Below are 24488 nucleotides of genomic sequence, written 5' to 3' on the forward strand. Positions count from 1 at the left end.
CTTTGGGTACCTATCATTTTCTTTAATTCATAACGTGTGACCTATAGTTCCTAACTACAAAGGCCCACGCCTCTTGGTGATTTGTGGTATTCGGCATATGCAGAGCTGCACCCGCACTTCAGAGGAAGAGAGGGCTGCTGTAGTCCATACTGATGCCAGCTTGTCCCTCGGCTGTCTCGGGACAGAGTCACACACAGGCCAGCAGCCCAGAGTGTTCAGAACGCCTCCTCCTCTCGTTGTTTGAATGAAAAACATGCTTCCCCCCACTCAACAAATGTACTACCTCTTCTGTTTTTAATTTTGTAGGGTGGGAGCAGAGAATTGCCTTGATGAGGGAATAGCCCTAGGCAGAGATCTGTGTTCTGGGCTGGGTGTTTGGGAGACAGAGGTGAAGATCCCTCTGGTTCCATGAGGAGTAACGGGCCAGCATCCACGTGGGTTGGGAGAGAGGAACAGCACTGGAGAAGAGTCAGGGGGACAGGGAAATGGTGCTGGAGATTAATCAGCTTTGTCCTTGATGCAATTTTCCCCAAAATTTCAGCTGCTAAGAATAATTTTACTCGGTTTATCAGTTTATATTGCAGGTGTCAAGACACAAGGTCTGACATAGACAAATTCTGACCTGTCTCCCCGTATAGACTCACTATATGGGGAGTCTTCCCCATATAGTCTTCCCATCTACTTCTAAACCTTTGTGGACTTAGTTCTCACAGAACTTACCTCTTTTCAGGATTTTTGCAGTATCCTGTATTTTTTCTGTGAACAGATCAATTTCATATCTGACTAAAAGCGATGTGTGGTGTGTATTGTGGAAAACAAGAATGAGGTTCTGTATCACCTGCTCACAGAGCTGCTATTGCAAGCCTCGTTTGTAAACTAACGTTTCACTGTTTTTGTAAAACAGTGTTTCAGCTAACAGTTTGGAAGACCTATCCTTGTTGAACCCTGCAAGGCTCTCTCAAAGAGAAGAACCTTGATCTGAATGTGGACAGTGGTTAGGGAATAGAGAAGATGTGAAGACCTCAGAATGTCCAGGTTCAGCTGGAAAATGAGCTCACCCCCTTAGGTAGTTGCTAGAACATTGTCACTATGGTGAGAATGAAGAGATTCTGCAACTCCTGAAGAAAGTGCTGGAGGCTTTTTATTGATTACATAAAAGCTTCCCAAACAAAAGATGGAGCATTTCCTGTTTTGAGGAATTCGCCTGCAGTAGAGCAAGCTGCTTTCGATTCCAGCCACAGGAGTTTCATATCTACTGAAAGAAATCATAAATTTCTTCTCTTCTTTGTAGTTTTTCTGTGTCTTAATCAGATGTTTCCATGCACAATTTAGGTTTTGCTCTTCATACTCTGACCTTGAAGTGTAAGGGAGGAAACTTCTCCTTTTTTCCCATCTAGATTCTTCTGCTGGTCCAATAATTAGATTGTCATAAAACAGATTCACAGGGGAAAAATATAATTTCATACATACAGGAACTCATAAAAATACGCAACTCAAAGAAGTGAGTAGGCAGGACACTTTTATACCTTTAAGACAAAGAGATAGTAAATTTATGAAGAATTAACAAGATGGGGAAGTTTAGGTTTGGGATAGCAAATTAATGAAGAAGTGACAAGTGTTGTTTGTACAGCCTTCTCAGCCCTGAATTTCTTCTCTCTGGTGGTAAGGATGCCTTCTCTGTCCAGGGGAGGGAGCCATTCCCTAGGGAATTTAGCTCCCACTTTGAAGGGGACAGAGGAGGTCAGAGTGTCCTTACACCAGCTGTTTCTTACATAACATTAATTCAAATTAAGATGCCATAGTAGCATATTTCGAGGTGGACTGTCTTGAACCCCATCCTGAAGTAAGCAGTGGTTCTCCTAGTAGTAATTAGGAAAAAACTAGTTTCAGCTCCTGCCAAGCAAGAAAAAGATAGGAAGGGAGAATTCACAGGAAATATAAATAAATATATAGAGAAATGTACTTTCCTAAAGGGGAGAATTAACTGAAACTATGCTAGATGCCATTTTCAACAGTGGGATTGGCAGAGAGCCAGCAGCCAATCAAATCCTGGATTGCAGCATGTCCACTGCAGCCTTCCCCAGGAGCTGCTAGTGGATGTGAACATTGGCACAGCCATTGCAGAGGGTAGTTCACTGCTTCTGTTGAGGGAACATACCCTCCGACTATAGGAATTTATTCTATGGGTACATTTTCACATACAAGGCATGACATGCACATGGTATCATGGTTCGTAGTTGCGGAAAACTGGCCATCTGCCAGGGCGTTCCATGAATTACTGCACATCCACGCAGTGGACCCCGACGCCATCATAGAAATACGAACTCCTTGTGCAGTGACATGGAGAAACCTGCTCCGCTGGTAAATAAAAAGTGCAGTGTGCTACCTGTGTGTGGAAAGGGCTGAGCCAGTGGGCTGCTGGGCTTCAAGATGAGGTTAGAGTCCCGGAACTCCATTGCTTCAAAGCACGTTGTCAGCAGATGCCCGCCCTCTGTGTTCCCTTGTTAAGAGGACCCACTTCTGCTAGTAATTCTGGTTTAACATATTTTTTTGTTGTTGTTGGGCAGAAAACTTCACGTGGTTGAGTAGTCAGTATAACTTACCAGTTCTTAAAAGAGCAACTGAATTCTCATTATTATCTCTGTATGCTCTTGTATGTCCAGTAAAGATGATTTCAAGAGCATGTAAAGTAAAACTCATGTTTTTATTACTTATTATGTATTTCAGGGACAGGCGTTTGCTTCAGCCTGCTCAGGTGTGTGACATTCTGAAGGGTGTCATTTTGGTGATATGCTATTTTATGATGCACTACGTTGACTACTCCATGATGTATCACCTGATAAGGGGGCAGTCAGTCATCAAGCTCTACATCATCTACAATATGCTCGAGGTGAGTGAAGGCCCTCCTGTACCTGCACAGTCAGCCTAGCCTCCCAACCGCACAGGCTTGGTCAAGGTGCAGACTTTGAACCCAATGATACAGAACACTCATCCAACAACTCTAGTATTGGGACAGAATCTAATGCAGATTCTGATTAGGTAGTTCTGGGCTGAGACTGGACAGTCTCGTTCTCACGAGATGGTACCTACTGCTGGTCCTTGGTCCCCAGGGCATGATGCATCCTCAAGTAGGAGAGAAAGATACCTGCTGTCTAGAGACTTTTTAGTTAGTACCCCCTTGAGAATGTAAGTTATCATACGGTGGGGTAATTTGTTTGCATATTCATTGGAAACCCATGTATACATCTTACTAAAACTTTAAAAATTATGAAAAAATGTTAGGATTGTATATACATTTGCTATAATAGATTTACATTTAAAATGCTTTGGAATTTTTACATAGAGCAAGTAAACATAAGTTTCTCAGTTTCTCCAAGTACTTAATATTTTTGTTAAAAGATTTTATTTATTTATTTGAGAGACAGAGATAGCGAGAGAGAGCATGAGTGGGGAGGAAGAGGAGGAGAAGCAGGCTCAATCCCAGGACCCTGGGAGTATGACCTGAGGCAAAGGCAGACGCTTAACCAATTGAGCCACCCAGGCACCTCAGTATTTTTAATGCAGTATATTTCACTTTAAAGCAGTCAACATGTGAGAACCTGCTTTCATACAAAAAATAAGCAGGTACACAAAGAAAAAAAAAACATGCTTTGCTATATAGGCAGAATTTTAATCAGTTCTTAAAATAGTTACTCTAGGGGCACCTGGGTGGCTCAGTGGGTTGGGGCCTCTGCCTCCGGCTCAGGTCATGATCCCAGGGTCCTGGGATCAAGCCCCACGTCAGGCTTTCTGCTCAGCAGGGACCCTGCTTCCCTTCCTCTCTCTCTGCCTGCCTCTCTGCCTACTTGTGATCTCTGTCAAATAAATAAATAAAAAATCTTTAAAAAAAAAAATAGTTACTCTAGGTTATATAATAAAACTTTTGAGATTCACATGCATTTTTCTCTATTACTTTTTGGGGATACAAATAAGGTCTACTTATCTTTTAATTTAGCTGGGAAAGGATTTTTCTTAATGAGTGGGCAGAAGGAGGGATGTAGGGGGCTGCTGGCCTTTCTGCTCTGAGGCTATATTGCTATGGTAGATGAGGGCTTTCCATCTCTTCACAGAAGCCATGGAACTCTGGCCATCCCAGTTACTCCTAAATTCATTGACCAACATGTTTTAAAACCATACACCAGCTTCCTGATTCTAGACTCATTGCCTTTGCTCTTGCTCTGCTCCTCCACTCCCAAGTAGGATGCACCACATAGGATGCAGACAGTGTGGGTGAAGTGTGAAAGGCGGAGTAGTCATCCTCTCACAGAAAAGCCTGGGCTCATCTCGCTCCTTCTGTAGCCTACCAGTCTCCTTCACTGCCTTTCCTCTTAAGGTATTGCAGGTGATGCAAGCTTCTCCCTACCCCAACACGTAATGCATATGTCCCCTAGTTTACAAAGCCCTCTACAGGGTGGCTTCAACACTGTTATTAGAGAATAGGCCTCAAGGAAAAGGGTCCACAAATTGCTGATCAGAATGCCTGAAATGCATATTCGTTTTGCAGACTATACTTGTTGATGTAGTTTTGGCATAGTGGAGATAAACCATCTCTGACCAAACCCCACTAATTCCACTTACTGACTCACTGCCCTGGACATGGGTACTAGTTGCTGAGTGTCTCTAACTCTTCCTGTTTCATCTGCGAATGCAAGTGCTAGGGGAATTATGAGCGTGCAGTGAAGCAGTGTATAGGCAGGGCTTAGCACAGTACCAGACATGTGTCGGGTGCTCCCTAAAAGTGGATCACTATTACGCCTGCATTTGACAATTTAATTTAATTGAATTTAATCGAAATTTACTGTGTGCCAAACACTGCCTTAGGCCCTGAAGATCCAGAGGTGAGCAAAGCCTGTTTTTAAGGAGCTTGTGTTTTGCAGGTGGAAAAGAGACTGTAAACCAGGAGGTATTTGGAAGCGATAAATACCATAATGCAAAAGAACAGGGTGATGGATTAGAGACTGAGGGAGCCAGAGATTGACAGCCTGGGTGTGGATGTAACATTCTAGCCGAAGCCTGAGTAATATATACTCTCCTTTCTTTTTTATGTGCTGAGCTTTCTTTCATCATACTCTATTCATGGAGATCGATACCTGAAAATGTCTTTTGGAAGTAAATCTGCATATTATATACTGTGTGATTAATCTAAAACAAATTACAGTTACAGCTGTCTACAAATATTAGGTGTAAATACAGTGGGTCAAATGATGTTTATTTGTCTTAAAAGACTGAAGTTCGAATCCTGAATCTGAATTTAAAGAATTAAAATCAGAAAGACTATGATTTTGATGTGCTTCTCCCTTTTATTTTTGCCACTGTGTAATACTCTTCTTGTTATAAATATATAGCTAATTAGACAAAGTCTAATTCAAATAATGCAAGATTTTGAGCACTCACTTTGTGTCAGAGAATAAAGAGATCCCTGCTCTTTTGTGGCTTCCCTTACAGTGAGATTTAAAAAGTCAGAGCTCCAGTATTTTTGAGTTGCATCTGAGTTTGAGTAACATATTTAGGTGGGATGTTAAAAAACACTTTTCAGAAAAAGAAAAACATTTTTCCAATAATTTTTCTTCTTAGGTAGCAGATCGTCTGTTTTCATCATTTGGACAAGATATATTAGATGCTCTCTATTGGACAGCAACGGAACCTAAAGAAAGAAAAAGAGCCCATATCGGAGTGATCCCTCACTTTTTCATGGCTGTTCTCTATGTCTGTATCCTTTAGAATTACTGGAAATTTCAAGCCAATACATACTCTACATTATTTTATTCGGCTAGCTATTTCTCAAATTTAAAGGGGTGTGTGTGTGTGTGTGTGTGTGTCCTGAAGATTAATGTGAAATGTCTGCTTTCTTTTAATAAATTGGTTATAGTAGTTATTGTGAATTAAAGAGCCTCATGTATGTTTGATCCCTTTAACTGGTAGAAAACAGTTCTAGTCTCAGTGTGACTGATTATATGGAAGAACTTGAGAAGCTAGGTTTGTATTTATACATACTTTATAGAGATCCACATAACTTTCATGCCCATACTGAAATTGTTTGGAAGTTATCTTTAAGCCTATGAATTTTTTGTTAAAACATAGGACTTAAAATGTATGTGGTTCATCTAGAGGAAAAATTTGAAATTGTTTGGGGAGGAATTTTGGAAGTTTTATCTCCTCTGCTCCCCACACCGCTTCTTAAAGCTTTTCTTTTGAAAAGTTAAAGGCTTTACTATATAAACTGTTTGTATGTGTGTATGTAGCCATCTGTACACGCACATGCATAGCTACACTTAAGTTCCATATGGGGTCCAGACTCATTCACAGGAATGTGTACTGTCCCTGAATTTGTCATGCCTGAAAATATTGGGTTAATACTTGGAAAGTTAAGGGGCTCAGTGGGAAGATTTCTATAATCATAAAAGTTTGTTCTAAGTATGTGGAGTAAATAGTATTCTCATTTAAATAAACTATGTGTAATATGAATATAATTCTGTAACTTGTGAATATCTTCAAAAATGACATCTAAAGAAGAATCTCAATTATCAGACATTTCTTGTCATCTTACATCCCCACACCAACCCCCTGCAGAACTGTAGAAGCCAGTTGCTTCCAGACTTCTACTTTGTGTTCTTTTCTATTTTAGAATGTAAATCAGCTAAGTCTCTTTTTTCAGTATTTACCATAGTTTATTCCACTTATTAGAAATTTTTTTGAGGGCCTGTTTCCCACATCTTTTGCCAAATGCCAGAAGTCCAGAAAGAACAAGATAACCATCTTCCAAGACTCACAGTTTAAGTGAATAGATGCCTAGAGGCTCATTTCTGCTTTTGTTTTGAATGGGTCCCATACATCTTACCTGTCAGATTTGTATCAACTCTAGCTAACAAGATAATAAAACACTAACGCAAGACTGGATTTAGAAAGCATAATCATCCCTCCCATTATTCACTTTATAAATTGTATAGTTTCATATACTAATATAAAAACAGACAAGCTTTTTCCTTGACATCATTCGCTGCTAGTTTTGCATGCAATTCTTATTATGGTTCAAGCAACAACTCTCAACGTGGCTTTTAACTCGCACAACAAGTCACTGCTTACTATCATGATGTCTAATAATGTAAGTATGAGATTTTATTTTATATTTTTGAGGTTATATGGGCACTTTAATGGCAATATTGTAGATGAATAAAATTATTTTTTAAATGTTATTTACTGTCCAGGAAGTTTTATATGTATCTTGTCCATTTTTAAACTGTTACAGTGATAAAGGTGATATTTTTGTTTACTATTTCAGTTTGTTGAAATTAAAGGAAGTGTTTTCAAGAAGTTTGAAAAGAACAATCTTTTTCAGATGTCGAATAGTGGTACGTACACTTAGCTTCTACATGCAGCTTTATGCAGTATGATTTTGCAATTTATTCTGAATTTCCCTGCCACATTTCCTCTGGGCTACTGCTTCTTTGACTTAGCTGTGCTTTCTCTTACTCCCTTAACATCTTTACCAGGTTTTCTTATTATCATGGTTATTATAATCTCAAAATATTTCAATATGATAGTTGTATAGCACCATACCATTCTTTCAGAGCTTGTTATTAATCCAAAAATTTCTTCATAGCAGATGATATTCCATTTCGTAGATGTAGAAACTAACACACAGAGAACATAATTTGACTTCCCCAAGGTCATCCACACAGATGTCAAGAACAGAGTTGTGACTGTAAACCTCAGATTGTCTCTCTGTGCTCAGCTTTTTCATTTATGCCTTACTGGCTCCTTACTAACCCTAAGAAGAGTGAAAGCACAATATCTATCCCTGGAAACATTATCTTTTGTATCATAGTTAGAAAAATCAAAGCAGCATAATGTCTTTATTCTCAAAGTATAGCCTGTGGAACCCTGGAGGGGCATCCCTGAGATCCTGCAGTGAAGTTCACAAAGTTAAGAACATTTCATGAGAATATGAAGACATAATTTCTCTCTCACCATGTTGACATTTGTACCGTGGTGGAAAATGGGGGTGAAAGAGTCCTGATGAGCTACCAGTACCCACCCCCCAGAGTGGCTGCTCCCGTAGTCTGCCACTGGCAAACACTAGCAGGGTACCAACTGACTGGTGTTCTCATACTTTGATGGGAAATACTACATTTGCCCTGGTAGGTTCTTATACAGTTAAATGTTTGCCTGTTCTGTAACTTAGCAGTGAGAACACATTTTCACAGAAGACTTGTACAAGAAATGCGGGAGCTTTATTCATAGCAGCCAAAAACTGGAAATAACCCAGTGCCTTTCAGTAAGAAAGCAGATAAACAAATGGTATAGCCATGCTGTGAAACACTACTCAGCTATTTAAACAGAAAAAACACTGATATGTTCAACCATATACAAAACTGGAATTTCCATACCTGAATTGAGACATAAATGCCTTACCAATGTAACACCATCTTATATATAAAATAGTATATTTATTTTGCAGACATTTATATATAATTATACTTTCGTCATGTTCTGACTAAAAGTTGTACATGAGCTATATTGTATTATTTATATATAGTACAGTATATTTTAATTTTTTTTTCAGATATTAAGGAACGATTCACGAATTATGTGCTTTTGCTAATAGTGTGTCTAAGAAACATGGAGCAGTTTTCTTGGAATCCAGGTATGTAACTCTTAGTAGATACAGTGCCTTCGAATTTTACTCTTGAACCAAAAATCATTCTTTTACATGACTAAAGTGAATATTGCAGAGAATTTCAAAAACTTGAGCTGCTCCGCTCCTAGGGTGTTGGAGATACCTGTTTGGGTAGAAGGGATTGAGCATGTTCCCCGTGGTGTGATGGGTGGTGGGTGGAATGCCTCACCATGTGAGGTAGTCTTTGGCCCATCATTTCCTATAAACCTCACAGTGTCTCTAGAGCTGTGTACTCCATGAGTGAGTGGATGCTGCTGAGCACTGCAGCCTCTTTGTTTCTTTTCTTAACTGTAGTGCCCTGGGGTTATCTAAATGCAGTTGGCTTTTTTTCATTTTCAAGGTTTGCCAGAAGAACTTTTGTTCTTTCTTAACATTTGTCTTTTACTCATTCACTGCCTCTTATTTAGCATTTTGAATAAGGATAAATTGAAAAAAAAAATATGATACAAGACAGTACATTTGGTCACTTACACATTTTTAAATCAAGGCTGATAGGAAGTTGTTAAGATTCTATGAATCTTCATTATCTGTTCACGTAGTAGGCATTTCCATAAAGCCAGGCACTGTAGCACACATACAGAGGACTCCCAGGCTGATAGTGGAAATCTGCAGGGAATTAGAGCACAGTCTGGCAGTGCTGAGTGAGGTTGGTGGGAAATGGCCATGTCTTGTGTAATTGAGAGTTTTTTCATGTCTGTCATTTTTTTTTTTAATTTTATTTATTTATTTGATAGAGATCACAAGTAGGCAGAGAGAGAGGGAGAAGCACGCCCCCCACTGAGCAGAGAGCCCGATGTGGGGCTCTATCCCAGGACCCTGGGATCATGACCTGAGCCGAAGGCAGAGGCTTTAACCCACTGAGCCACCCAGGTGCCCCCATGTCTGTCATTTTTATGCAACCTCATTCTTAGAACCGAGATTATACTTTGCATTTTATTTATTACCCTCAATGCCGTGCACATCCCAGGCTTTTAATAACTTCTTCTTCATTTATTTTGATTCATTGCTAGTTTTCAGGTACCTGTGAAAAACCAGAAACAGGTGTTAAATGAGATATGTGATCTTGGAAATACATTTCCAGAAGTTATTTCCCAGTATCTTTAATTCATAGTGATAAAGAGGGGAGGAGATTATTTATTTGACTTCAGCACATGTCCCTACTAGCTATTTACTGTCACAATAGAGAGATATCAAATTAAAGGATTTTATGACAAACCTGGTTAATTAGCCGTCCTACCAGTGTGCCGGCTCCATGAAGGAGGTTGGAGGCTCTGTTCACCTCTTTGTCCTGCCCCTCGAGGGTTTAGTGCAGAGGAAATACAGAATAAAGAGCTGTTGATTGAATTATCCTTTAATTTGATAAAATGTAGCTCTTGTGATAATTGGATGCTAGTTTTGTCTCTGTTATCATTTATTAACAACATTATAGTTAAGCTCTGGAGGTTTCACCTTTCTATGGCAGCCTGTGATATTATGGTTTAAGATGTTCTATTCATAGTAAGAGATTTAATTGTCTCCTTTTCCCTGTCCTTTTTAGATCACCTCTGGGTGTTGTTTCCAGATGTCTGTATGGTGATTGCATCAGAAACTGCTGTGGATATTGTAAAACATGCCTTTATCACCAAGTTCAATGACATTACCGCAGATGTATGTATTTTAATAAGCAAGCAATTCAGTGTTTAATGTTGACTTCTGTGAAAATTAGTACAGCCACCCTAGAAAACAGTATGGAGGTTCCTCAAAAGGTTAAAAATAGAACTACCCTATGACCCAGCAATTGCACTACTAGGTATTTATCCAGAGGATACAAAAATAGTGATTTGAAGGGGCACATGCACCCCAATGTTCATAGCAGCTTTATAAGTAATAGCCAGATTAGGGAAAGAGCCACAGATGTCCATCGACTGATAAATGGATAAAGAAGGTGCGCACACAAATGCACAGATCAAAAAGAATGAAATCTTTCAGTGACAATGGATGGAACTAGAGTGTGTTATGCTAAGCAAGACAAGTCAGAGGAAGACAAATACCAAATGATTTCACTCATATGTGGAATTTAAGAAACAAAGCAGTTGAACATAGGGAAAGGGAAGGAAAAATAAGATAGAAACCGAGAGGAAGGTAAACTGAGGGTTGCTAGAGGGGAGGTCGGTGGAGGATGGGATAAGTAAGTGATGGGTATTAAAGGGGGCACTGTTGGGATGAGCACTGGGTGTTACATGTAAGTGATGAATCACTAAATTCTGCTCCTGAAACTAATACAAGAGTATGTGTTAACTCACTTGAATTTAAATTAAAAAAAAACAAAAAATAGTAATTATGAAAAGTAATATTAATGTAAAAAGTAATATTAATATTATTTAAGTAATGTTGACTTCTGCTTTATATTATAAAGGTGTAAAATGAAGCTATGTTTATTCCATTTATTAACATAAGAATATTACGTTGAAGTTAGAATTACAGTTTTAAATTTTTAAAAATTGTTACACTACAGAAAGTATGTTATTTAAATACTGAACAGTCCTGGTTCCATACTTTTTTGTCGAAGTATAGTTTGGGTAGTATTTCAGGTCGGAGTAGAATGTCTCTAACTCAGAATCATGATAAATTGTTAATACTATCATAGTCTGTGTACTTAAAAAACGTCTAAAAATCACATTGTTTCTTTTTAAGCATAGACTATCAAACCTTTTCTCTCTGGCTAGATTTTTTAAGTATTTTGTATTTAAAAATTGATTTTTTTTCTGTGATTATAGATTTCTGAAAAGTTGTAGAAGACAAGAGCCTTATATTTTTTGGTGAAAGCACTTAGGAGATTTGCTTTATGTTTCAACCATCGTTCTGTGGAGTTTCCACAAATAGATGTGTGCTGTAGGCCCATTGTACACAAAGCATGGAAGTTCTCAGTGCCTTCCCCATTCCTACCTCAGCCCCAAAATGAATATTCATTTGGACAGTTTCCTAGATTTTATTTGGGTTGTACTTTGTCTTACTGTGGTACTATTTTAAAAAGCAGAGATTTGAAATCTAATGTGGTTGCAATTGCTAGAATATGATTTGATTAAGAGTTTCTGAATGCTTTAATAAACTTAAATAAGATTTTGTACTCTTTTGTAAAGCACTGATCAAGTAATTTCACTGTTGACTCTCTTGGTTTCCTCAGTACAAAATGGTTGGCTTTCCATGGGATCATTTTCTCATTATCTGAAGGCAAAATTAATAAACTTGATTCAAGTACTTAGTGCAGTTTTAGTGAAATGACAGTTTCCAGTGCCTTTGTAAATGTTACCTCTTCGAACTCAGTTTTACATCTTGCTTAGCACCCATTGTTTGAATGATACATCATTATCATAATAATAATTTTTTAAACTGTGCATTTAAAATTTAAAAATTATTTTATATGTATTATACTACTTAAAATAACCATTCTTCCCCAGATTCTAAACTCTCAGGATCATAATCATTGACTATTTATCCCTCTTTGAAAAAAAATCTTCAAAAAGCTTGTGAACATAACAGTTGGGGCTGAGGCTGTTTTACCTTTACTGTAGGAAAACAGAGAAGCACTATCCAGATGTCTGCTTGGCCATCAGCACCTTTTCCCTGGTTAATTATTAAACGTTTTCACCTACAAAGTCAATTAAGTCTTTGTACATTATACATTGCACTATATCACTTAGTATTTCACTTTTATTTGTCTTTAGGTCTACAGTGAATATAGAGCCAGCCTTGCTTTTGACCTTGTTAGCAGTCGACAGAAAAATGTAAGCATTATATTGAATACATAGTACAAAATTACCTGAACAATGGTTTAATTTAGCGTGGAATATTGGTTAAGGGAAAGTTGCATAAACTGCAACTTCCTACTTATCTCTATTCTCGACACTATATTTGTAACTTAGTAAAATAATGACAGTACTTAATATTAAATAAGGTGTGATTTCTGTAGCATATTGTTATACAACTTTGGATTTAGAACTTCTTAATGAACATTTAGATTTCCACATTTTACTCAATTACATAATAGTTGCTGGGTTCTCTTTTTGTGCATAGCCTCACCCGTTGAGAACATCTGCTGGTGGTAAGTGGAAGTGAACTTTTTCGATGCCGTAAATCCTTCTCTCCTTTCTCTGTGCAGGCATATACTGATTACAGTGACTCTGTGGCACGGAGGATGGGGTTTATCCCTCTCCCACTGGCTGTTCTAGTAAGTTCATACTTTTTTTGCTTTTCTACAGTGAGATAGCTGTTATAATAAAGTATTAACAAACGGATTATCGAGAAGTTTATTTCAGACAGACTAAAGGTAAATGACTTGGAAGGAAATTTTAAATTATGGTATTATTCTTTTGGATTTTGAGCTGTCCAACAGATGAGTAATTTTAACAGATAGTTTATGTAATGGCTTTCCTAGTAATGAGAGTACTCATTTTTGCTTATTCATTTGGCAGAGATTTTTCTTTTTGAATGGAAATGTCTAGTGTAGGCATTGGTGCGACCACTGTAGCATGTATTAGCGGAAGTATAAGAAGTCTATCCAACATTTCTAAAAGGCAGTTTGACAGTATTATACTTTGATGCAGTACTTGGAGTTCTAGGAATTTATCCTAAGAAAATAGTTATAAAAAGCACACAATGATTTATAGGCAAGATTATGCATTGCAGTGGTATTTATAATAGTAGAAATTTGAAAGTCATGAAATAGGTTAAATAAATTTTGGTATACTCAAATGAAGACATAGTCTCTATCCATTATAGTCACTTTTTACAATTTTTCCAGAGTTTTTACAATGAAAATTTTTACTGTTATACTCAGAAAAAATATGTATACATATTAAATATTAGCACTGAAATGTATTAAATCAATCCAAAAAATAGTCACCAACTTTGAATATTTAAATGAATTGCTCAGAACAGCCTTGCAAAAAGTTACTAGCCACAGCAGGCCATAATAATGTTTGTTAATTAAGATTTGCTGGCCATACCTGTATTTGATTATGTTCCTCATTGGCTACCTAGTCTCACATCAAAACAAATGCAATCGTCTTTTTGCCAAAGGACATCTAGAGTTCCCAGGTAGATGCAGTGTCGTGGAAGCCAACTAACATGTATAAAGAAGTTGCAAGTGATACCAACTGTATCTAGCCCAGCGTGCCTGACCTTTTTTAAAGGCTGGGAGATTAGTAGATTTAATGTTATGTAAATTTCATTGTGACTCTCCAGACAACCACATCCTAAATGTTTTCAATTCTATTAGTAACTTGTTTGTTATATAATAATATAGCTTTCTTTTTCTGGGAAAAGGAGCTCCTAGAATTTTGGAAAAACAGAATATTTTAAAGAGTAAAATTGTTAAAACAATTGATAAAATGTTAAATCTTTCTACATTTGTTACCTACAACTGGAAACATGATACATATACTATAAGGATAAACCTAGGTTGCCTGACTGAGTTTTTATTTTTAAAGGATTGGTTAAATGATTGGATTTAAATGTGGCACTAGTTTGCCAAATAATAACTAGTAGTAATTTATTTGCCAGAAAACTCTATTCATAATTAGTATGGATTTTCTAATTTAGCATTTTAAAAATTTTTCTCTGGCCTTTGTTTTATTCCTTAAATGAGTTTTTATGATTGATGTACCACAAGATTTAAGTTTAGCTAATAATTGATTAGTGAAATGCTTTTGGAGAACCTCCCGCATTTTCAGAGGGGATCGTGCAGTTAGGCAGTGATCCAGCAGGTCTGCTCCTGTAGCACTTTACTCATAGAGCTCCAAAGTGACCCCGTAGCTTTGGCAGCCATCTAGGAGCCTTGAGGAATACTCCAAGGCCTCTTTAAGGCCCACAAGTGGCAGTGTTTCTCCCTTAAATGAAATCATATCCAGGAAAAGTAAAAGAAATGATATATTAATGTCTCATGGAAATTAAGCTTTGGACATATGTACCATAAAATTACTAATAACATATTAGATAAAAATGAAATCATTTAAGCCTTGAGTGCAGCAGTTGGCTTGTCTTTCTTATTAATCAGTAAAATCCTAGAGCCACATTAACTTCCGTCACAAATACTTGTACAGCAGGTTATCTCTGCATTAGAGCCTGTGACAGAGACAAGGACTTCCATATCAGTCTTCTTGTAGTGGACCTGTAGTGAACATGTGGCAGTTTCCTTGATCTCTACCCAGTTGTTCTTTTACTAAAAGCATTTGTAAAATATGGTTTAAAATGTGTCTTATGGTATTTATTTAAGACATTCTAGTGGAGTTCCACTTGATAATAGCAACATTGCTGGATAAGGCCCATTATTTTCCCAGACTTTCCATTTCCATGTGGTAGCCCCCCTAGACCCTGAGATGCAGACACATTATTGAGCCGAACCTGTAATGTATAAATATTTTCCAGTGACAGACCCACAAGATTTATTCAGCACACTTCCAGGGACAATGCTGTAATATTACTCATTTTTTTTTAACAGTACAAAGCTCCTAAGGCTCCCTTTTCTCTCTCTTTCCCATAAGTCACTGTGGGTTCCTAAAAAGAGTTAAGGAAAGACAGAGCAAGAATAAAGGAAGTGCTCACTATGTGGTTTTAGCTCTGATGGGCACACACGCAGCAAGATGGATTTATTTGTATTTTCCAGAGTGATTTTTCATTTTAAAAAAATCAGCTGATTTGCATCTCTGTGGGGTACAACTAAATGTCTCATTAATGAACCTAGATATAGTGCTTGACTTCAGAGAGTCAGCAAGCAGCTGAACGTGACATTCACCGCAGGAATCCTAAATTTGCCTGAACAAGTCTACCTCAGAAGTTTTCATAAGCAGCCAGATGTTCATACAAATTGAAAAACCTAGGACTACTTGCTTGGATTTAAACAAAGCCCACAGGAGTATAACTAAAATGTTGAAATCAGCATGGAGAAGTCTTTATTTAAATATTAACTAATAACTCTGTGGTTATATGTTTTGTTTGTGTGTTTTTTGTTTGTTTTGATTTGTTTCTGGCTAGCTCATCAGAGTTGTAACAAGCTCAATTAAAGTGCAAGGAATCCTGTCTTATGCCTGTGTCATACTCTTCTATTTGGGGTAAGATTAACTATTCTTGAATATGTTTTTGGTTGTACAATAAAGTATATATGCAAGATATAATGGAAGTTAATTGCAACCAAATCACCCTCCACCTATTCTCACTGACCCAGGGCTCCCTTAACAACACATACCTCCAGATTTGTTCGTGACTTGGTGAGAGTCAGTGAAATATGCTGCTGTTTGGTACTAGTATTAATAGCACTTTAGATTTTATTTTAATCTTCAGCAAAATCAGTTAAAGCTCTTTCTGCTTAGGATTTCAGTTGCACTCCTATTTCCTTTCACAATAAAATCTGTCATTACAATCAGACATTTTCCTATGTTTAAAAACATCTTTAACTCAGTGAATCCATGGGGCTCTCCCCAACGAGGTTTTGCCCAGGTTCTAGGAGTCAGGTTGCCCCCCTTGCCATCAGGCCTCTGTCCCTGCATTATCTCCCAACCCACATCATCAGTCCCTTGATTGGTGGCTGTGGTTTGACACTGAGCACTTGGGAAATTGTGTTGAGGCAGGGAGTCCAGGGCCTTGATTTCTCCTAGAGCCTGCCCCTTCTTCATACTACAGGGACTGACTCACAGATTCTAAAGCTCAAGGAACCACACACCTCTCTTAGTTTGACATTTAATACCATGAGATCCTGCTTCTCTGGTGCAGATGCTCACATAGCGCTCCAAAGTTCTTGGCTTTGTGCGTTGCTCATCAAGGGCTGTTGCTGTAATTGCTCTCATCTTTATTTAACAAAATATTGTTGTGTTTTTCTTTTGACCTAAACTAGGAAGTAAAGCATGTGTATGCAATATTGAAAAACTTTTGTTTAGTTACAGTTGTGTGTGTGTAATTCACCAAAGTGGACATGCTTTAATCTGAAAGACTGAAAATTCACATCCCCTCCCCCCACACCTCATCACTGTTCCCCTTGATAGTCCATGGAGGCCCAGCTTCTCACCGACCTTTCTACTCCACTCATTTCTCCTTATTACTTTATATCAAGGTAGTGCCCAAATTATCCTCCCCTCCTTCAAAATCTTTCCCAGACTGCCTTTTCCCTGAAGCCTCCTTTATTCTCTGACCTCACCATCCCAGGACTCTCTCTTGAATGTGGACAAGTCAGATTTCAGTTGGGCCTTCTGGCACACAGTGCTGGACTGTCTCCCCACTGCCCCGGGTTCCATTTCTTTCCCCGCAGACTTGCCATGGCCGACCTGCAGGAGGAAGGCCAGCGGCCTCTGCCCTCCTCCTGTGGCCAGCACGCCTCAGTGAGCACTTGCTAGGCACCAGGCACTGGTCCCGGGGCAAGACCAAGGCCATGGCTTTGTGGCACTGAAATTCTAGTGGAAAAATAGGCAACAACTAGAAAAGCAAATCTCTGTAAGGTGACAGTTTGTAGTAATTATCAGGAAGAAAAATAGGGTCGTGTAAGGAGATCGAGAACAGCTGAAATACCTGCCTTCCATCCCCTCTGGTGAGCTGGTGTTCAGTGGAGACCAGATGGAGAGAGAGCAAGCCATGCAGACACCGGGGAGGATAGCAGATTCGGCAGGAGGTGACATAGGACAGGCCTGACAGGAGCAGCAGCAGGGAGCCCGGTGGCCAGAGCATAGTGGTCCAGACCAAACGTTACAGAAGGGACTCGGCAGCCCTCAGAAGGGCTCAGGTTCTGGCTGAGGGAAGGAGGAAACCCTGGAGGCTTCCAAGCAGAAGAGGGCTAGGTCCAGCTGGCTTCCGGCCAGGACCACTCTGGCGGCTGTGTGGAGAATGGCCTGGAGTGCGGCAAGAGAAGAAGCAGACCTCAGGCCAAGTCAGGAAGCGGTTACGGGTCTCCTGGGGACAGGGGACTATGGCAGCCACTCCAGTGGTAGCAGTTGGAGTGCTAACACTTTGTCAGCTGGTGCATATGTTGAAAGTAGAGCCAGACAGGACTTGTGGGTGAATGATGGGATGTGAGGTGTAAGGGAACCAAAGGAATCAAGTATGATTGCAGGGTTTGGGGCCCAGGGAATGAGGGTAACGGAATTGCCATTCTGCGATAGGGAAGCCTATGAAAAATACAGGCAGGTGTGGGTTTGTGGGGTTTTCTTTCGTGTTTTGGAAGGTTGGATTGGAATCAAGAGTTCAGGCTTGGCTTTAGTAAGTTTGAAATCTTGTTAGATATCCCCAAGGCAGAATGAGGAAAGCAAGGAAGGTATAAGGAGTTCCGAGCATAGTTGGGTCTGAGGGTAAATTGGGGAGTGTTTTGCATGTGAAAATCCTTAGGGTCGTGGATCCATGTGAGATCCTCCCTGGATATTTGCTTTCTTAGCTCCTGGAGGGGAGAATCTAGGGGCAGTGAAGGAACCCGTTTGCTTCTTTCTTTGACCTCCCTGCCAGGCCCCTCCTTAGCCTCACCCCCACTGATTCGCAGTTTCCTGTCATTGCCAGGATCTCACCTCAGCCATAGAGACAGCAGCCACCTCTTCATTCACAGTAACACTGTTAGTGGGGTCTGGGGTATCATTTAAGGTCCCCCATACATGAGAAGATACCAACATGAAGGATTGAAGGATATTTTTTCAGAATTTTTTTGCCAGATTTGTATCAGATACCTTAAAATGTCATATACATTTTGGCCCCAGAAATTCCACTTCTGTCATAGCTATCTACACAGTTATCTTAAGGAAATACAGATTTAACCTAAGTTTTCCTAATTAGAAACTTTTAAATAGAAACAAAATACTGGAAATAACCCAAATATGCAGAAATTTAGGGCATTAGTGGGGCTTTGTTATATGATAACTCAAACAGTGAAATATTATATTAAAATAATGTCCCTGAGGAACATTAACTGGTAGGGAAAATATTCATAATAATATACTGTTATGTAAAACAACAACAACATTTAATAAAATAGCAAAATTGGTTGACATTGCTGTATGCCAGATACTATTCTGAGCACTGACTGGAATCATCTCTGGATTTGTGGCTAAGAAATGCACCCAGGTCCACACAGGGTCTAAGCAGTGAGTCAGGATTTGAGCTCCAACACTTGGGCATCCAGAATCTGCCCTGGCCCCAAACTCCAGCCCCTACTGCCTTGTAAAATAGACCCCATTCCTAAATAGTGGAAAAAGTACAGATTAGTATAAACTCATCATAAAAATGATCAAAACATAGTATATCAAATGTCACAGTGAGTAACACTGGACTCTGGGATTAGAAGTTATTTTTTATTCATCTGCATTTACAAAATACATTTGTTTTGCAGTGAAAGAATAAATGTTAAATAATTTGGTACCAGGTAAAACTTCTGAGTGGTACAATTTCTTGTTGTAATGAGAACAAAGGAATTGATCAGGCATTTTCCCTTGATGTAAAGAAGCCTCACTGGAAACTGGCCCATCCCAGACTTTGGCCTCTGGCTTCCAGGCCCACACTCCTCACCTGGCCCCGTGCCCTCTCGTTAGCAGTGGTAGGGGATGGCATTCACGGTGATTGAGATGAATTCCAACTGTGGTTTGTTTTTTTCTGGTTTTAGGTTGATATCCCTGAAAGTACTTAACAGCATCGTGCTATTGGGGAAATCATGCCAGTATGTGAAGGAGGCCAAGATGGAAGAAAAGTTGTTTAATCCCCCTCCAGCCAGCGCACCAGGCAAACCACCTAATAAATCACAGAACAAATGTAAACCCGCTCAAGGTACATTTGGTTCCTTCCATCACTTGTATGAATCATTTTCCAAAGAGTTAATGATCTGAATTTTCTTAGTAAATCACCATTTGGTCAGTTTCACAATGCTTTCAAGAATTGATTTCACTTTGCTGAGTTGTTTTTAATGTTTATATTTTAGATCTCATCACAGATACACCTAATGCAGTGCTCTGAGTTTTTACATTTATTCCTTGTCTAGGAGTTGATCCTTGAGCGCCTGCTACACGGCAGGCCCAGGGGATACAGCAGCCGGAAAGAAAGGCAGCACTGATTCTGACTTGTTGGGGAGACAGGGAGGAAGTGAGGGGGCAGTCATGCTGTAGAAAAAAACTAAAGCCAGGTCTGGAAAGGGAATGTGACTGGGAGTCTGGAGCTCCCCCAGCTAAGGAAAGGGCACCTTCCCAGGAAGACCACCAGCAGCATGTGCCAAGGCCCAGGGTGGAAACCAGCATGTGCTGGGCATGCCGAGGGACCACAAAGGCCAGGTGGCTGGTGTGGACCCACCCCATGGGAGAGGGACTGGAGAAGGAGTCAGAGAGGCCCCCTTACTGCCATGCAGACTGTGGCTTTTACTGTGTGGGAAGGATCTGTTTCACGGGTGGGAAGTACATTTCAGACAAGGGTCTCAGTGTCCGTGTAGAGTGCTTTGGAGATCAGACCACAGTCCAGACACCATTCAGGAAGGTGTTGCAGAAGGAGTAACTTGATCCAGCTGACGTTTTAAAAGGATCACTCTCCAGCTTTATGGACAGGAGACTCAAGGAGAGTGAGCCCAGAGACAGAGGCCAGCCGGGAGGTTGCCTGGCTCAGAATGGGGCTTAGTGGTGTGAGTAGGGAGAGCTGGCCAGATTCTAGGTAGATCTGGAAGAACACAGGATTTGCTGATGAAGTTTCACAATGGGAGAGACAGAGTAAGGGGTGATTCTAGGGTTGCTGGCCTGGAAGATTGGGAGGAAGAAGTGGAACACTGATTTAGTTTTTGTCATTTAATGGCAGTTCCTTGTCTGTTCCATATCTGTTCTTGTGACTTTTCATTTAAATGGCTTCTTTTTAAGTACGTGGAGCCTCTGGGTGCCAGGTAATATACACAATGCTGGAGATACAGAGATAAGAAATCATGCCTGCAGGGCCTCACAGACTGACCGGGGAGGGGGCAAAAGTGGATAATGCAGAGAGGGGAGCGGGTTGTTGACAGGCATGGACGGGCCAGGAGAGGCTCCCTTCCTGGAGGTGGTGATGCCTGAACAAATCTCAAGGGGTAGAAGAAGTGGGGTCCAGGTGAAAGGACCTCTGCTTTGGACTTCCCGTAGGTAGAATGCTCAGGGCTGCTAAGGTGTCTACACAGAAGAGATTGGATGTCCTAGGGTCTGCCTCCCCTTGACGTCCTGATTGTAGCAGCCAGTGCTGACTTTTCGGGCAACAATCATATTAGGACTTGGTCGTGTAGGAGGGAGTTTGTTGTATGGGAGTTCTCATCTTCCCAAAATCAGGTAGTGGTGTTAGTTGTGTGATAGGATCCACGTAATAGCCTTTCTGTAAAAGTTTAATCAAACAAATGGCGGAGCCTCAGAGTTTCATTATAAACTATGACTGCTCTACATGCCCCAGGCTATTTGGTGATCACTTGCTTTACCTAAAAGTATGGATGATGGACACTTCTTTCCATTACTACTCTCTTGGTAAGTTTGTGTATATTATAAGTTGGGGGGAAAATCCTTTTCTAATTAGTTGGATCTGTTTTTCCACAGAAGAAAACCTGTCCGCTTCCGTCACGAGCCAGCCTGTTCATCCAAAGGAAAATGTCATCCCGTTACTTGTGGCAAGCAGTTCTGATCAGTTTCTGACCACTCCAGATGGCGATGAGAAGGACATAACGCAGGAAAGCTCTGAATTAAAGCACAGATCCTCAAAGAAAGATTTGTTAGAGGTAGACAGGTTCACAATCTGTGGAAACCGAATCGACTGAACTCTGCAGCCTCTTGTGCCCAAGATGCAGAGTCCCGGGGCAGGAGATGCTCCGCTCCCGGGACGGACAGATGCAAAAAAATGGCACTTAAATATTTATTTAAAAACTTAAATTATTAATGGAAAGCGAATCTTAATATCTTTCTTCCAGTAATGGGGTTTGGCTGTCGCTCAAGCCGCAGAAAAGCAGCGACCTCCAGCCTGGACTCTGGAAACCTGACTGGTTGGAGGATCCCCTCCTACTTGGCAGGGAGCAGTCACCCCCGGGCCTCACGGGCAAAACGTCAGAATCACTCTGCTTCGTCAGTCCTCGCTTCCAGAACATCGAATTTTGCCTCAAGGCCTCTTCAGTACAAGGATATACCTGGAAAACTGTGAAGCTTTTCCCATGACATTACCTTTCCAGTCCCGTACTATTTTCACAAACAGTTTTCAAACTGTATTTCATCTGCCAAAGCATTAAAAAAAAGTAATTAAACTTAAGATAAATGTTCTTACCACCAGAATAATCCTTGAAGATGTATCTGAATTAATCAGAATAAAAGGCTACCTAAAATAATTCATGATGAATAATAGCATTTTATAGGAAAAAACCCTAAGCCAGTTTATTTAAAAAATATTCATTACTGAAGGTTGCATCACAGAGAAAAATGTTTCATAATTTTTCAGTTTACTCTTTGAAGCAAAATGTGAGCTGTGTATTGTTCCATTGCAATGGATAAAATAGAAATACCCTTACAAAAAGGCACTTTTTTATACTGAAAAAGCAGAGCAGTGTTAACTTTAATGTATAGTTAACTGGTTTCGCTTTAAAACTAATTGCTTCATAAATTGTTACGGTTAAAAGGATTTGGTGTTGAATGGGCTGAAGAACTGTCAGTGTACAAAATCCAAAGGTGTCAACTTTAACAGAGTTTTTTTTAAAGTGAATACTCTAAATGGTTTGGGCAGCGTCTTGCTTGGACTTAAAAACACGGGAGTCCTGCTGAGTGGAGCGTCCGTGGCGGTGCCTGTGCTGGGGGCTGCGTGTTTGGGCTGCTAGCGCGGCGTTGGGGTTGCAGGGGAGGAGGGGTGTGTGTTTGGACGCTGGGAACAGCAACCAAAAGGTGCTTTTTGGTTTTGTTTGAGATCAAGATTTCCGTTTCTGCTTAATTACTAGTTTGTGGCCCTCATCATGGGCCAAGTCATTTCCCACCACAGTTTTATCTTGAGAAGCCTTTCTGCATTTTCGTAAAAATGTTATAGCGTCTCATTTCAAAATGTGCGGATGTTGCTGTTCACTGTCATTTCCTTTGATGTTTTCATGCTGAAGTTCAGCTCTTGTGCTGACACTTCACGCATATGATATGCAGAAGGTAAATTTTAGGGGATCCATCTCTTTCCTGGGTGAAATACAATGCACGCTTTAATGTTTTGGCTTCTTTGGCTTCTGTATAAATACAGAAGTGAATCTTAATGTTTTGCATTAACTAACGAAATAGGAAGATTAATGTTCACGTAGGGTAAAAGAGGATATCGTACCGAAATGCTTTTGTGAAACCAGGAAGTATTTTGAGTTAAAAATGAAAAGACTCGTGTTTTGTGTATGTTTCAACAGAGTCCCATTTTAGAATTCTTGTATCCGTCTCCTCTTCACCACCAAAAGGAACAGTGTCCACATGAATGGACTAGTTTAGGAGAAAATTTGCCAAATGTAGCCCTGATCAGAGCAAGAATATGATTTGGGTATATCTGTCAATTCAGCTTGAATTTATCCTGTTACTATTGTGCTGTCATTTTCGGAAGATTTCATTTCCTTTGCAGAATCTGTTGGGAGTTTGGAATGATGTTCATTTCTTCTGTTAAAATGGCATTCAGTACTAATTTTATAAGTGCATCTTGTGTGAAACTCAATAAATTCAATTTTGTAATCTTTTTTAAAAAGGTCACTGAATTTATTTTAATAATGTTTACTGTTATATTTGCTTACGTAAATTTCCCACTCTGTAATAAGAATTTACTTCTAATTTACAACTGACAAGTCTGTCTAATTTGAATTCTTCTCTCGGTCTTAATGGTGGCAAAATGTTGGATTTTTGTCCTGGTGAGGGAAAGGCTGGTACTTGATCAAAGACCATTTCCTGTCTCTCAGCCAATGGAGGCACTTGGATTTGACAAGTGTTTTGAGTGTCACACAATGTGTTTTTCACATCTGAGAGTCGAGTTCAAGACAGAACTTTGCTTTTTAAAAAAAATTTTTAAGCACAACATTGGTCAGACTCTAATTAGCTTTTCCTTTGGAACAGGAGCATAAACCTCAAGTATCATTCAGGATCTTGTCCCAATTGTTTAGTACTTTGTACTTGTGTACTTTGGCCACTGTTGAAACTGTGTACTCATTATATGTATACATGGAAGAAATGTGTTGTAATTAGATCCCCAAAACATTTCTGCCACTGCTGCTAACTCAGCAGAGGAGAGTATTAGTTCGCAAAGTCATTTAAAATCACTGCATTTCGATATTTTTCATTTATCTATTCTTCCAACAGGGATTTATGAATCACCTTATATGTGTCAGGAGGCTTTTCTAAGATGCTGGGATTAGCAGTGAACCCAGCTCCAGCTCTTCTGGGGAAGACCAGTAGTAAACAAGTCAGTAAGACAACATCTCCTGGAGATACATTGCCTAATGACCAGAAGACCTTTTAGGTTTATGTCAGATCTAAAATAAGTATGGTTCTTTAACATTTTATAGAAGTCTGATTTTTTTCCTATTGTATTTTTGTAAAATAAAATATTATGTAGCAGTTTCACAGTAGTTCTATAAGATAGAAATTACATATATATATGTATATACATATATATAAATATATATATATATATTTTTTTTTTTTTTTACTAAAGACTGCCAATAGTCCATCAGAATCTGTTCTGTTCCATAGACAGAGTTTCAGTGCAGCAGTTGGGGATTACATCCCTGAGTCCTTGCTGTTGCTCGTGGCCTAGAGACATTCCCACCAAGGGATAGAAGTCAAAGGGCTCTATGCCATCA

The 24488-nt window shown here is 39.5% G+C and overlaps 1 protein-coding gene across 3 annotated transcripts in view; it reads left to right on the forward strand.

Moving 5' to 3' along the window:
* The window catches only part of LOC111149202 (transmembrane anterior posterior transformation 1), a 55707-nt gene extending 32327 nt beyond the window's left edge, over positions 1 to 23380 (forward strand). Inside the window, exons 4-14 of one of the 3 annotated variants that reach the window (XM_022506147.1) lie at positions 2728 to 2890; positions 5614 to 5749; positions 7044 to 7141; positions 7319 to 7388; positions 8603 to 8683; positions 10254 to 10363; positions 12421 to 12480; positions 12855 to 12923; positions 15728 to 15804; positions 19320 to 19483; positions 21232 to 22084. In XM_022506147.1, the coding sequence (XP_022361855.1) occupies positions 2728 to 2890; positions 5614 to 5749; positions 7044 to 7141; positions 7319 to 7388; positions 8603 to 8683; positions 10254 to 10363; positions 12421 to 12480; positions 12855 to 12923; positions 15728 to 15804; positions 19320 to 19483; positions 21232 to 21458 (1255 nt within the window). In that variant the 3' untranslated portion in view covers positions 21459 to 22084. Of the gene's footprint in view, positions 1 to 2727; positions 2891 to 5613; positions 5750 to 7043; positions 7142 to 7318; positions 7389 to 8602; positions 8684 to 10253; positions 10364 to 12420; positions 12481 to 12854; positions 12924 to 15727; positions 15805 to 19319; positions 19484 to 21231 lie in introns of all 3 variants that reach the window. The other 2 variants (XM_022506148.1, XM_022506149.1) reach the window with 2 other exon arrangements.
* Positions 23381 to 24488: the final 1108 nt, after the last annotated feature.

This window comes from Enhydra lutris, unplaced genomic scaffold (genome assembly GCF_002288905.1).
Source record: "Enhydra lutris kenyoni isolate GAN:26980312 unplaced genomic scaffold, ASM228890v2 scaffoldscaffold21, whole genome shotgun sequence".
Classification (NCBI taxonomy): Eukaryota; Metazoa; Chordata; class Mammalia; order Carnivora; family Mustelidae; genus Enhydra; species Enhydra lutris.